The following is a 15,128-nucleotide window of genomic DNA, read 5'->3' as shown; positions in this document are numbered from 1 at the left end:
TTTCCACTAGGCCTTAGTTTGGGGTTCGGGATGTAGCACAGTGGTAGAGCACTTGCCTAGCATGGACACCACCATGGGTTCATCCCTGGTACTGCAAAACAAACAAACAAATCCCACAAAAACATCTAAGAGCCCCCAATTTGGAACTTGGCTTCCAAGAGATCTTTCTTTTTCAGGGGAAAGAATGGAAAGATCATGTTGCTCAAATTCACTTATTTTGAAATTTGATAGACTAGATTACATAGGAAGAAATTCATATGTGTAAAAATATAGATATATAACTCAGTTGGGGGGCAGTCAAATTGGTATTTGGGGCACCTATGTAAGAATTTGTGTCTTAAATTTCACTAATCATTTATAAATAACTACTTCATTATTATATTGATTTTATAAAAATAACCATAGACTGTGCACATAGACTGGAAAACAGACTTCTAGCAATAAATAAACTGATAATAAAATTCAAATCTTCACAAGTTGGTAAATATATTAGTTTCACTTTGATTTTGCAATATGTTGCTATATTAAGATAAGAGTTTCAGGTAAAAGTCAATTTCCCACTTTGCCACTTTTATGGGTTGCGCAGTAAGTAGAGGGTAGGAGTTATGTCCAGAAGTAAGGAAAGGGAAGCAAGAAGCAACATTTATTGAGTGCCTGCTGTTTCCTAGGAATAACAGTATGTATCCCGTGTGGATATCTCAAGGAATCCTACTCACACTCCTATAAGGGAGATCATATCAATGTCTCATTGACCAGAAATTTGAGTTCAATTTGCTCAATGTCTCTTAATGAGTTAGAAGGAGGAATTGGATTGAGCCCCAGACCTTCTGACCTATTCACACCTGGCCATGTTCCTTTCTAACCCTAAGTGTTGAAAACCACAGAGAGAAACTCAAGGCACTTTGGATAGTGCAGAAACTTTTATTTTGTTTTCATGTTTTAGTTGCTCTGAACTCAGCCTATCCTAGTACACAATGTAATACAAAACAAAAAGGTAAACACACATATTAAAAAGAAAATATCTCTAAGTCAAACAAGACTCTCTTTCCCCATGATCATAGCCACTCCTAAACAGGGAAGTACTGATAATTACAGGCTGGAAAAACTTCCCCTTTAAATTATAAATCTTGACTCTCACAGGTGACATATTAATAGTAACTTTTTATAGGAAGTATATGTTTCTAGCATTTGTTAACTTGAGTTTTTAAATTTCTTTTTAGAAATTATATACTAAATATGATAATGAATATAGTCTTAAAGTGTAATAAGTGTTTTATTTGAGAATATATACTTGTAAAACTAGTTTTGCAATGCAATTGATGACAACACAATATATATTAATACTCTTTCATGAAGTGTGAATTTCTGCCATAACAATGGGTTAAGCTAGTGTTGGTAGCTGCTGAAACCTGTCCAAGGAGATAACCGGCAGCTCTACTAAAAGTGGTCTATTTGACAAAAGATGGTCAAAAATGGGAAATCTTTCAAAATTAATGCAATCTATATTTATAATTTTGAAGAAACTCATTTATTAAATTCCCTTAAGATTCTGATTTTTAGCATCCCATATACTTTCAGGTAGTACCCTCATTTAATACATAGTCAATTCCAGAAGAAAAACTCTCTGGTCAACCTGGATCATCATGACAGGTATCCATGCTAGATTTTCCCTCCTCCTTTCCCATCCAGATGCTACAAATGATTTTGTTGTTCTTTTTGTAGTTACTTCCGGACACCACGTGAATACATCTGATATGTACCCAATCCCCAATACCTTGGAATATGGAAACAGAACATACAAAATAATTAAGACAAATATGACTTGGTATGCAGCAATAAAAGCCTGCCTGATGCATGGAGCAGAGCTGGTTAGCATTACAGACGAGTATCACCAGTCCTTCCTCACTGTGGTCCTCAACCGGCTAGGACACACCCACTGGATTGGACTGTTCACCACAGATGTAAGTGTCCTAAGTGCCCTGGAATATCTTTACATAATTAAATTTCATGTCTACCTTCTTCATTTTTTTTTACCTCCTTCATGATGGGATCAGTGAAATTAGCACAGAAAAAAAAATCCCAGAAATAACAGTAAATGTAACATTTAAATAATTAGTAAAACAACTGACTAACCTTGTGAGCGGCTTAATTAGAAAACAAAAGAGTGAATGTCTTTGGGGGATAAACATCCACTTGCCTGATTTCTAGACATAATAAATAGCCTTCAAAAGTCTCTGAAATTTTCCAGACACATCTGAATTCCATCCCATACGAATACTGGAACACATTTTAAACCCAAGCTCTGCAATTGGGTCAAATTGGATCATTTGTGATATTTCAGGAATCACCAAGAAAAATGGCTCACACTTCTTGCCTGATTTTTAAATAATCCCATGCCTCTTAAAATTTAAACATTGTTTTTGTTTTCCTGTAGGAATGTAATTTGGAGAATAAGGTTCTTTGCTTTATTGTTTTTTAATAAAAGTAGTGAAAAGTAAATTCTATTCTCTCTTGATCCCTAGTTCTCCTCCCTGTGTTGTAAGCAGTTTCTTGTATGCCATCTAGAAATTTTCAATGGATATACACGTATGCCTCTATAATGAGTGAATATGTACATTGTTTTTAAAATACAAATGAGATCACACTGTGTCTGCTATCCTTAAATTTGCTTTTAATTTACTATAGTTTTTATAACCTTCCTGTAAGCACATAAAAATCTCAAATATTCACTTGGAACAGCAGTATGTTAGAATACACCCAAATTTATTAAACTATTCCCCTGAGAATGGGCATTTGATTTTTTTCTCATTTTTTTTTACAATCACAATGACAACAAACATTCTTGTACAGGTAGGAAAATTTCCTAGAAATAAAATTGCTGAATACACTAAATTTTAACAAGTACTGCCAAATTGCCTTTCAAAAATTTGCACCACTTTATATGCCAAAGGATTGCATCTAACTTTTACATCTTTTTTCTTTTTCCTGGTACCAGGGATTTTTTGGTACCCAGGGGCCACTTTGGTACCCACTTAACCACTGAGCCACAACCCAGCTCTGTTTTTTACATCCTTAACACTATTATCAAAATTCTAAACCTTGTCAGTTGGGTAGCTAAAAGAATAATATTTTATGATTATTTGTTGTATTTTGTGTTTTACAGAATGTTTTATCTTTATGTTTTAAATTTTGTATTATGGACTCTGGATTTTGTATGACTTGGAAAGATTTTCCCCACATCAAAAGTATAAAAAAAAATAGCAAAGTTTTCATTAATGCTTTTATGTTTTCAACATTATGCTTGAATCTTCAATCAATCTAGAATTTATTTTGGTGTAAAAATCAAGGTATTGACCCAATTTCCCTCTGATTATTTACTAGGAAATTATGGTTGCAAGAAGCCAATGATTCCTCAGAACCAAAAAAGATATCAGGCATTACAGGGAGGTTTGGTAGAGGCAGCAAAGGGGCGCGGAGGGCCAGAAGTGAGTCCTGTTGCTCAGGACTGTCTCCCTGTTCTACAGGCTCCATAAAGGAATCCCAAAGCTACCTTTTCAGAGTCTTTAAGCTCTACATGGCTTTGCAAATCTGCCACTCACACCACAGTTTCCCCATCCTGGACTTTGTCCTGCAGAACTGAGTATGGCCATGCCTCCCTGCCCCTAAGGTGGCCATGCAGGCCCAAGGAGGCAGCACCCACGGCACCAGAGGGGAGCCATCCTGATCCCAGGAACACAAGGTGCTCAGCTTTGGCTCAGAGGCTGGAGGTCCTCCCAGTTGAGGGATGGAGGAGTCTCCTAAATGAAAACCATGCTCAGGAGGCAGGCAGTGGAGAGTTTTGCCTCTGAAGTAGTGAAAACAAGTCAAAGTGGACAGGAAGCGAGAGATGGATAAGACTGAGATAAAAGATGCGTCACTCAAGTAGATAAATTTGGAATCTGAGGTTCTCCAAGTGCTTCTGCTTACAGATTATGGTTCTCCTTTCTTAACACCTCCACCTGTACCCTCTGCCCCTATAAATGTGCACTTTCAGGAGTCCACCTACCTTCACAACCACCAGAGTAAGATTTGGTCTATCTGTTAAAGACATGTTGCAGCTTTAAAATTCATTCATTTAGGGTGCATCCAGAAAGGATGCAGACCAACTATCCAGAATACAAGCAACAATAAATGTTGGCAAGGATGTGGGAGAAAAGGTACATTGCTGGTGAGACTGCAAACTGGTGCAAGCATTACGGAAATCAGTATGGAGATTCCTCAGAAAACTTGGAATAAAACCACCTTTTGACCCAGTTATCCCACTCCTTTGTTTATACCCAAAGGATTTTAAATCAGCATACTTCAGCAACATGGCCTCATCAATGTTTATAGCACCTCAATTCACAACAGCTGAGCTATGGAATCAACCTAAGTGTGCTTCAAAAGATGAATGGATAAAGAAAATATGGTACATATACACAACGGAATATTACTCAGCCTTAAAGAAAAATGAGATTATGGCATTTGAAGGTAAATGGATGGAACTGGAGACTCTCATGGTAAGTGAAATAATCCAATCCCCCCCAAAAAAATAAAGGTCAAATGTTTTCTCTGGTATATGGATGCTAATTCACAACAAGGGGATGAGGGCTAGGGAAGAACAGAGGTACTCTGGATTAGGCAGAGGGGAGTAAAGAGAAGGGAGGGGATAAGGAGGTGAGAAGGGCAGAGGAATGAATCAGACATTATTACCCTATGTGCATATATGATTAACAATCAGTGTGATTCTACATCATGTACAACCAGAAGAATGAGAAGTTTTACTCCATTTATGTAGGATGTGTCAAAATGCATTCTACTGTCATGTATAGCAAATTAGGGCAAAAAAAAAATGCAAACCAGTAGCCTTTGGGAAGACTTCCTGGTACCATGCATCAGAACTGCATACATTCTGACACAATCACCCCCTAGGAGATCCTGTGATTGAGTTCCTTCTCCAACACTAGCACAAGTCTGTATGTAACACTCAGGATTTCCCACACTGTGGGCCCACACCTGAGGCACAGGGAGGAAAATAACTATTTTAACATAGCCTCATAAAAGTACTCCTGGCCACAGGAACAAGGTGGCAAATGCCAAGCCTGTCTTTCTGGCAGAAGGAATACCCCAGGATTTCCTTGGGATAAAAGGATAAGAAAATCCGATGCCACTAACTGGACTCTTCAGGAATTAAACCCCCAACCATGTATTACTCCTCCTCCAGTGCCAAAGACAAAGATTAAAAGGTCCAAACAAATTTAAAAAAAAGCACTCTCTCCCTCTGAATCCTTAAGTCACTGTCACCCAGGAGTTTCCAGGAATCAGGAAACAGTCAAGGCATTTTGTGCCTTTTTCAATTAACCTCGATTCTTACAAATTCACAAACATAATCCAATCAGAGGAAATATCAGTGCAAAACCCTCCTATTTCAGAAATGTGTGCCAAAAGATTTTAAAAAATAAAACTTGGTGGTAACTCATTTCTGGACACACCAGTGTTCAGAAGCTTTTATTCTTGTTAGTAAAGTAAGTAGTTAGGTGGGGATTCTAGCCAGATCTACTTCTGGATTACAAAGGGACCAACGTATCATATCATAAGTGGCCTGTCTCCCTCCCTCAAGGAGACAAAGAAGGAAATGAAAGTGGATTGTCTTAAGCAAATACATTTGTACAAACAACAGCTTACCTTAATGTTACTGGACTCTCCTTCCTCCCCCACCTCCATACCAAATTACAAAAAAAAAAAAAAAATTAAAGGACAAAAGAGTGAAGCCATTCATAAGGAATCCCCTGGACAAGAAAGCCCACAGGCCCACAGGTGGCCCCATCACTTCCATTACTTGCCCAGTTCCTTTATCTTTAAATCGAAATCACCCCCAAAACATCTCCATGACCTCTCTTCATGCCTGTGTGAAGCCTGAGCATCTAGAATCTATAAAGCAAATATAAAACTCATGCTGCTTTGCCCTGGATGAAGCGCGAGGTTCCTTCAAACATTTTCTAGGCTTAACCTGTCTCCCTTTTCTGGATTCTCCCACAACCAAAAAAATGAAGGCCACTTGAATCCGGAGATTTGAGTGACCTTCAGCAACTCAGTGAGACCTTCTCTCTAAATAAAACATAAAATATGGCTGGGGATATGGCTCAGGGGTTGAGTGCCCCTGGGTTCAATCCCTGGTACGCCCCCCCCCCAAAAAAAGTGGATCTTAGCAGTAAATTTTACTTCTTAAACTGTATCTCAGCCAATAATTAATACTGTACCTACAATAATTAATCCTGTACCAATAATTAATACTGAAAGCTCTCAACTAACCAAATGAGAAAACAGAATCTACCCACAAATTTTCAAGAGCTGCACGAGTATCTCTGGCTAAGTATTTTAAAGTAGATGTAGGGCTGGAAATATGGCTCAGTTGGTAAAGTGCTTGTCTCACATGCAGAAAGCCCTGGATTCAATCCCCAGCACCAAAAAAAAAAAAAAAAAGTTGCAGAGCTCTGCAAGGTCAGCTGCCCAGTGAGTCGCAGACTTTAGTGGCTAGGTTATCAAAGTGGGATCTCATGCTGCCCATTTTTCCATGGGGCTTTTTAAGGTTTATGTGTGCTATGAAATGCTCAGCTGGAGCCAAAAGGCAAAAGTATTTCTTTCTATAACACTATGAGATAACCAAACACTCTCAACTTTAAAGACGATTTTCCCCACCACGGTGGGGCAGTGGCAAGACCTCAACTGCTGGGTGTTGAAATGCTGAGAAGATATGAAATCTGGTTTGACAACACAGCATTTCAGCAGGCACTATTTTACAGACTGGTTTCTTATTAAAATATGAACTTCAGCACACCTGTCATCCCAGCAGCTCAGGAGGCTGGGGAAGGAGAATCATGAGTTCAAAGCCAGCCTCAGGAACTTAGTGAGGCTGTAAGCAACTCAGTGAGACCCTGTCTCTAAATAAAATACAAAAAAGGGCTGGGGATGGGGCTCAGTGGTTGAGTGCCCTGGGTTCAATAACTGCCCCCCAAAAGAAACTTCACATGCCATGAAATGACAGGGATAAAGCATCAGATAATCTGTGTGACCTCCATCCTTAAATACAGTCAAGTTTTATGTCAATTGGAAACCTGCCTGTGGTTTTCTTTGGGGTTCTGTTTGTTTTGACTCATTCATTCATCAAGGCCTCTAAAAAGATGCCTCACCTCTTCCATCTGTCCTGTATCTCACTCAACAACATTTGTGTGCAGTTCCAGGTCATTTACTCCCAAGGCATCTGTCTTAAGAGTGGATCCTGTCAGGTGGGCATGGTGGCGCACACCTGTCATGCCAGCCACTCTGGAGGCTGAGGCAGGAGGATCACAAGTTCAAAGCCAGCCTCAGCAACTGTGAGATGCTAAGCAACTCAGTGAGACCCTGTCTCTAAATAAAATATAAAATGGGGTTGGGGATGGGGATCAGTTGTCAAGTGCCCGTGAGTTCAATCCTGGTACCAAAAAAAGTGGATCTTAGCTGTAAATTCTACTTCCTAAACTGTACCTTAGACAATAATTAATACTGTATGTACAGAATGTGACTCCTATTTTTTTTAACAAACCACCTTACCAAAAGACAGTCCCACTTACAGAAATGTAAAAACACACCCTTACCCTGTGGATCTGTAGATACTCTATCCACACTGTGCTGACTCAGTTCACAGGGCTTCTTCACATCTGAGCAGGAAATCAAACCCCATGGTTCACACCAAGCCCAGACATTCATTGAGGCAGCTGCCCTGGGAACATTGGGAAGTCTCTGCTCACAGCTTTCTATTTAATGAACACAGTCTCCAGTTCTAGCCATCACCTTTGCAAGAAGACAACATTAAGTCCAAGTTTGTCAAAGCCCCTGCTCATCTTGTCCTGTATCAAGGAACTCTTACACAACTTTGCTCCCACAAGAACAACAGCCTTGGGGTGAGTATGTTGCTGCATATTTCACAGGAGCAAATCCAGCACCCTCTTCCATTGTAGGCTGGTTCTGTTCCATGCCCCAAAAATATAGGAGATGAAAGCATGGTTCAGGATGCAGGCCCAGTTGGCTCAGAAGGGCATCCAGATATCAGATTCAACCCTTATTTCACCAAGTCTCCAGGACTGGCCTCCCACTCTGAAGTCCCCCCGCACACACTCAGAGCTCCCACCCCAGATCGGTCTGTGTAGTCACACAAGCATGATTCGACAAAACTGTGCTGGCAACATTTGCTTGCAACAAACACAACTGGAATCAATAAGCCAAAGCAAGTTTAAATCTGATTAGGCTAAAGCTTGCACAAGCCCAAAATGAAAACCACCCACTCTCAAACCCCGAGTGGCAGCACAGAGCGCACCTGCACCGACTTGTCAGCGTGGTTTATAAGGTCACAAGCACCTGATAAAAGAGCTTTTCTTCCTAGGGGCAGGAGACAAATGGTAGGCCTGTCCCACCATTGGTGTCAATATTTATCTACGGCCTGGGTATTCACGGCCATATAAAACCAGGCACCCTTTTCAATCCACTCATTCACATCATTTGCCACTACAAAGCCCCAAAACTTTCATTTATAGCTTTAGTTTCCTCTCTGCCACTGCCGTAGAGGCTGGCTGGTTGGCTGCAGGGCCCGCGATCTATGTCAGCTGTAATCCTGGCAGTTTGAGAATAATGCTCTCCAAGTATTGCAGAACATCCAATATTAAATGGCACTGCACCTGAGGACAATCAAGAGGCTGGGAAAGGAGACGAGGCACCTGCTCTCTCCCTTCCCAGGTCAGGCATGGATCCTATGCTGGAAATGAGCAAGGCTTAGACCCAGCAGGAAAGTAACTGAACCCAGGCATTTCTGAGTGTCACTTCCTCACCCAGCAGGCAACTCCAGCCAGCATGAAAGAAGCTATAAAGAAACCTTCTTTATGCTCAGCTCCAACCTTCCTCAACATCTTCCTCCCTCCCCCCTTCCCCTTTAGCCTCCAATTTTCTGTCCCCTGCCACACGCACCACAACTAGTACCACTCACAGTAAAGGTGAGTCGCAATTCATCTTTCCAGGTAAACATCAGATGAAATAATTAGCCCGTTAATCTCAACTGTTAACTCAATTCACAATAGCTAAACTATAGAACCAACCTAGGTGCCCTTCAACAGATAAATTGATAAAGAAAATGTGGTACATATACACATTGGAATATTACTCAGCCATAAAGAAAAACAAAATTAGGGAATCTGCCGGTAAATGGATGGAACTGGGGACTATGATGCTAAGTGAAATAAGCCAATCCTCCAAAAACCAAAGGCCGGATGTCCTCTCTGATTGGTGGATGCTGACTCACAATAAGGGGGGCAGGTAAAGAAGAATAGAAGTACTTTGGATGAGACAAAGGGGAATGAAGGGAAGGGAGAGGGATGGGAACAGGAAAGACAGTGGAATGAATGGGACAGAACTTCCCTGTGTTCCTATGTGAACACAGGACCAGGGAAACTCTACATCATGTCCAACCACAAGAATGGGAAGTTAGACTCCATGTATGTATGATGCCAAAATGCACTCTACTGTCATGTATAACTAATAAGCACAAATTAAATATATATCAACTGTACGAGGCTCTGGGGACTCTGGAAATATCTGTGCATAGTGAAACCAGGTTCACAGATGGATTTTTCTCCAAGTCTCTCCCCAGGACTCAAAGTCTTCAACGGGGTGCTAAGCTGGAGCTCTCTCAATGAGCTTTTCTGGCTTCCACCAAGGGGACACTCTTCTGTGTAAATCAAAGCCCTAGTGGATGGCTCTCTGTGTAGTGACAAATTAAAGAAGGATCTGCGAGACCAGGACAAGTGACAGGACAGATTTCTCAGGCTAGCTCTCACCAACTTGCTACACTACTCTTCTGATGACACAACCTTCCCCAGCAGATGGACAGCCCTCCCATGTCCCTGTCCAGGACTCTGGGCACTGGTAAGGGACTTATACCTTCACCTTTATACCTCCCAACAGGCTGCAAAACACTTCCACTCCCTTCTAAGCAAAATGTGACTGCGAGTGATGAGCTGACATGATGCCCGTGTGCCCATGTGCCTGTGTGGTCTGCCAGTGGCCAGCCTCCTGCCTCTGCTGAGAGCAGGCCCACAGCCGGAAAAGGTAGCAGCAGAGGGTATAGTCGGCTTTCATTCTTTCCTTATATAAAAACTATATATAACATTTAAATGGCCAGTATTTCCTCATGTACACTCCTGTTAATAATTCACAAACTCACTGACTTTTATCAAGGATCAGAAATTTTAAAGGTGGTTTGTGCAAACACTCCTTTCCTTGCTCTCACTGAACAACTGTTTCATTTAACCGATGGCTTCTGTGGCCATTAGGCAGCACTGCAAGCATATGAAGCTAGGCACACCACAAGCCCAGTCTCTTGGCCTCTGGGTTACACAGTCCAGGTAGGCAGCTTTGGCAATGCAGAGATGCAGCACCAAGGGACCCTGCTTTGCTGATAAGACATTATAGTGATCATGCTTTTCCCATTTCTCATTTGGCCCCTCCAAATAGACGATCTCCAAAGATGCCAAGGCTCAAGGCAGCCTGTCTCATTCCATGAAGACACACCTTGGCACCCCAGACACACACCTGCATTCCCTCTCCCACAGACCATCCATGTGCCACCTCTCTTCCTTGAGCCAGAGACAGAACCATAAAATCCTGTCTAGGTGTACTGGGGACAAGGTAAGGGGAAAGGGGGACCCAATGCAGTCTTCTCCAGCCACTAATTGAGTGCCTCCAATCTGCTGCTTGTAGGAGGATTACCCAACAATGGCTGGTTGTTGTTTTAACCAAAGGGAATTAAACCTCAGAGCCTGACTTATCTCCAAAGCTAGGGACTTACTGTAAGCCACAGTACAGCCCAGGTTTAGGAATCCTCAATAGCAACAAGGCCACATAGGTCCGTGTAAGCCTCAATAAGAAGTCACATATTAACCACCACACATGTGAAGGGAAATTCTATCACTTGCACCATCTCCACACCTTTTCCATCATGCCTCTGAAAGGACTTTTCTGCAAGTTGTGACCATGGAGTTTGAAATGAATGGAAATGAGTGCAGGTTTTGGTTTTGGTTTTATGGTTTTAACCAACTACAAATCTCAGTGTGTACAAGTGGTCCTGAAAAGGCAAACAGTTAACCCCAGGGGCAAAAATGTAACAGCCAGCAGAGTACAGTGACCCATGCCTATAATCCCAATGGTTCAGAGGCTGAGGCAGGAGGATTGTAAATTCAAAGCCAGCCTCAGCAAGTTAGCAAGGCTCTAAGCAAATCAGTGAGACCCTGTCTCTAAATAAAATACAAAATAGGGCTAGAGATGTGGCTCAGTGGTCGAGCGCCACTGAGTTCAATCCCTGGTACCCGCCCCCCCCCAAAAAAAAAACAGAAGGTCAGATGTATAGGGCAGCCAACAGCGGGTCACCTTGACAGGTGTGCAGAGGCAGGCGCTTCACAGACAGGAGAAAAGTGTCCAGCAGAAAAGCCAAGGGCTGTACACAATTGGTTTAAAGGTCATTGAACAAAAGACTGTGTCTAAAGCACCTGATATGTGCCAGGAGTGGTGCTGGACTCCAGAGTCACTTGGGTCAACAATATAGGATCAGCCCTCAAGGAATTTGCAATCAGAAGAAAACCAGGCCAAGCCAGGAAGCAGAGACACGTTCCAGAGGCCTTATTGATGAAGACATTAGCCAATCTCACACCTAGGTGTTCTGGAATGGCCCTCTGTGGTGAAAGGAGATTAATCTGCGACCTGAAGGGGAATACAAGGCACAAGACAAAGCTCTGCAGGGGAATCTACCCAGTCCTACTTGGACCAGAGCTCAGAAAGTTGCTAGTATCAAGAAACCACAGGAGAAGGCAGGGCTTAGGAAATACAAGGACCTGTAGCTAAGCCCAGGAAATCTAGGGTGGGGGCTCTTGCAGATTCCAAAGCAATGTTCCTAGTAGGTTTTAAAATGCAGATTCCCAGGGCTGGAGTTGTGGTTCAGTGGTAGAGCGCTCATCTAGCATGTGTGAAGCCCTGGGTTCAATCCTCAGCACCACATAAAAATAAAATAAAGGGGGCTGGGGATGTGGCTCAAGCGGTAGCGTGCTCGCCTGGCATGCGTGCGGCCCGGGTTCGATCCTCAGCACCACATACAAACAAAGATGTTGTGTCCGCCAATAACTAAAAAATAAATATTAAAATTCTTTAAAAAAATAAAATAAAATAAAATAAAGGTATTGTGTCCAATTACAACTAAAATATTTTTTAAAATGCAGATTCCCAGTTTCTAAACATCATAAATGAAACTCCAAGGTCTATTCAGGAGTTTTAAAATGCCTACTATTACATTCTGGAAAGCAGTACGGAGAATCCTCATTAAACTTGGAATGAAACTACAATTTGACCCAGTTATCTCACTCCTCAGCATATACCCAAAGGACACAATATCAGCACACTACAGTGGTGCAGCCACATCAATGTTTACAACAGCTCAATTCACTATAGCTGAGCTATGGAACCAACTTGGGTGCCCTTTAACAGGTGAATGGATAAAGAATAGGTGGTCTCTATACACCATGAAATATTACTCAGCCATAAAGAAATTATGGCATTTGCTGGTAAATGGATAGATCTGAAGATTATCAGGCTAAGTGAAATAAGTCAGTCCCCCAAAACCAAAGGTTGAATATTCTCTCTGATGTGTGGATGTTAACTCATAATAAAGGAGTGGGGAAGGGAAGAAGTTCACTGGATCTGACAAAGGGGAATGAAGGGGAGGGAGGGGGTGGGAATGGGAAAGACAGTGGAATGAATGGGACAGAACTTTCCCATGGTCATATATGAATACACAGCCAGGGAAACTCCACATCATGTCCAACCACAAGAATGGGATCCTAATAAGTTATATTCCATGTATGTAGAATATGTCAAAATATACCCATTAGTCATGTATATCTTTTTAAAAAGAAAGAAAAAGGAACAATAAAGTAAAAAAAATTGAAATGCCTCCTGGAGGGCCAACCAAGGGCTAACTCACTTGCCTGCAGAGGTCAGCCTAGAGAGGTCAGCACAATGACCAGCCAGCTCACTCAGCAGTCCCCTCAGGTGAGGCTGTCAGGATTCTTTCAAAGTGCGCCTAAAAGGTCTTCTTGCCAGTTTACCACTCCCCAACCCTCCCACCCTGCCCTTCACTCAGTTCTAAAATGGGACTACAGAATAGAAAATCAAAACCAAAACCAGAAGGTCTTATCATGCACACTGAGGTCAGAGGTTCCAAATGTTTTGCAGAAATTCAGTGCTGACCTCCTTGAGGGACTCCATGAGGTACTTACCCTCTGGTTTCTTGCTTTCCCATTAAAAGTCACCAGGGCCATAGTTTTCAATTAACTGTGTCAGCCCACCACCCTGCAGCCACCCGAGTTCGAGATGTCATCCCTCCCTCAGCTTCCATTCTGCACCAAGCATTTCACACCTCCCTATTGTAAACCTGTCCAGAGTAATTACCCTGCCCACCTTCAGACAGCCTTGGTGGTGCATTTCTAATTCATAGCTGCAAAGCTCAGGTGGCAGCACAGGCAGGATCGCCCTGGAGTGGAGAAACCAGTCAGACGGGGAGATCAATAAATGCACACACACACACAGCAAATCTCCTCAAGTTAGAGCAGAGCAGATTCTCCCATTCTCCTACTAGCAAACACTGTGATAAGCTCCCCTGAACAATCTGTAATTGCGAATTCACTCCAAGAATCACCACTGCTTGGGCTGGGACTGGGGCTCAGTGGGACAGCACTTGCTTAGCTTAGCCCATGTGAAGACCTGGGCCAAATCCCTAGTACTGCCAAAGAAAAAAAAAGAGAGAGGGAATAATGACTGCTCTTTTCAACCAGATGGGGCCAGTTAATAGACAAGGATAGTTATAACATTTGTTTTTTACTTTTTTTTTTTAACTTAGATACTGAAGATTGAACCCAGGGGCACATAAGCACTGAGCCACGTCCCCAAACTTATTTTGTAATTTATTTAGAGACAGAGTCTCCCTGAGTTGCTTAGGGTCCTGTTGTTGCTGAGGCTGGCTTTGAACTCACAATCCTTCTGCCTCAGCCTCTGGAGGTGCTGGGATTACAGGTGTGCACCACAGCACCCTGGCCACTTAACTATTTCTTGACTTTACAGTGGTTCAACAGCCAGATACGTTCAGGAGAAATCATACTTGATCTGGAACAGAGGTAGAATCCCCTCTGGGTGGTTTGTGGGCAGTGGTAGTGTATCTGAGGCTCCCAGGGGGAGCCTTGTGACTACAGGGGGGAAACAACCCACTCTGCTGACCCCCCCTTGCCCCCGTGATGCTCAGGAGGTTGGGCCTTTTCGATGCATCTCAGACTTACAACATTTTTAACTTCTGAAGGGTTACTGAGCTATGACCTCTTCATAAATTGAGAAGCAAAGGTAGTACCCCTTTACAGTTCCACTGGAAGATCTCAGAAATCTGAAAAACCTTAAAAAGAAATCTCTTCTCACCTGAGGAAGGTAAGCTGGAGAGGAGAAGCAGAACTATCTGGGGTGTGAGACTTGAAACTGGAATATCTGGGTCTTTTTATGATGAGCTCTGCCCACACCGAACAAGAGGAAGACAGCTGACCCAATTAACACATGGCAAAGATCTGAGTAGACAGTTCTTCTATAAAGACATGCAACTAGAGAATAAACACAGGAAAAGAGGCTCAACCTCATCAGTCAACAGGGAAATGCAAATCAAAACTACCTCACATCCTCTAGGATGGCTGAAATAAAAAAGGTAATACTGAGTACTGGCCAGGTCATGGAGAAATGGGTCACTTCATACAATGCAGGTGACAGTGAGAAAAGGTGCACACAGCCTCGTTAGGAACAGCCTAGCAGTTCCTCAAAGTTTAAGAGTTGCCATCTGCCCCACCAACCCCATTCTTCACTAAGTACCCAAGACTAAGGAAAACATACACCCATGCAGAACTTGTAGACACATGTTCACAATAGCATTGTTCTTAACATCCAGGAAGACAAAACAACCTAAATGTCCACCAACTGGTAAGTGGATACATGAAATGTGGTATAGC

At 42.3% G+C, this 15,128-nt stretch overlaps 1 protein-coding gene and 1 long non-coding RNA gene across 3 annotated transcripts in view; both read left to right on the top strand.

Annotated features, from left to right (window-relative positions):
* Nucleotides 1-3,724, top strand: part of LOC143386224 (secretory phospholipase A2 receptor-like) — a 60,878-nt gene extending 57,154 nt beyond the window's left edge. The window contains 2 exon segments of the mRNA XM_076841455.1: nucleotides 1,723-1,961; nucleotides 3,668-3,724. Of these exon segments, the coding sequence (XP_076697570.1) occupies nucleotides 1,723-1,961; nucleotides 3,668-3,724 (296 nt within the window).
* Nucleotides 1-15,128, top strand: part of LOC143386226 (uncharacterized) — a 223,619-nt gene that overhangs the window by 101,008 nt on the left and 107,483 nt on the right. The gene's annotated exons all lie outside the window — the stretch shown is intronic.

Source organism: Callospermophilus lateralis, unplaced genomic scaffold, assembly GCF_048772815.1.
Source record: "Callospermophilus lateralis isolate mCalLat2 unplaced genomic scaffold, mCalLat2.hap1 Scaffold_107, whole genome shotgun sequence".
Lineage (NCBI taxonomy): Eukaryota > Metazoa > Chordata > Mammalia > Rodentia > Sciuridae > Callospermophilus > Callospermophilus lateralis.
The sequence above is the reverse complement of the archived record's forward strand: the minus strand, read 5'-3'. Positions and strand labels throughout refer to the sequence as shown.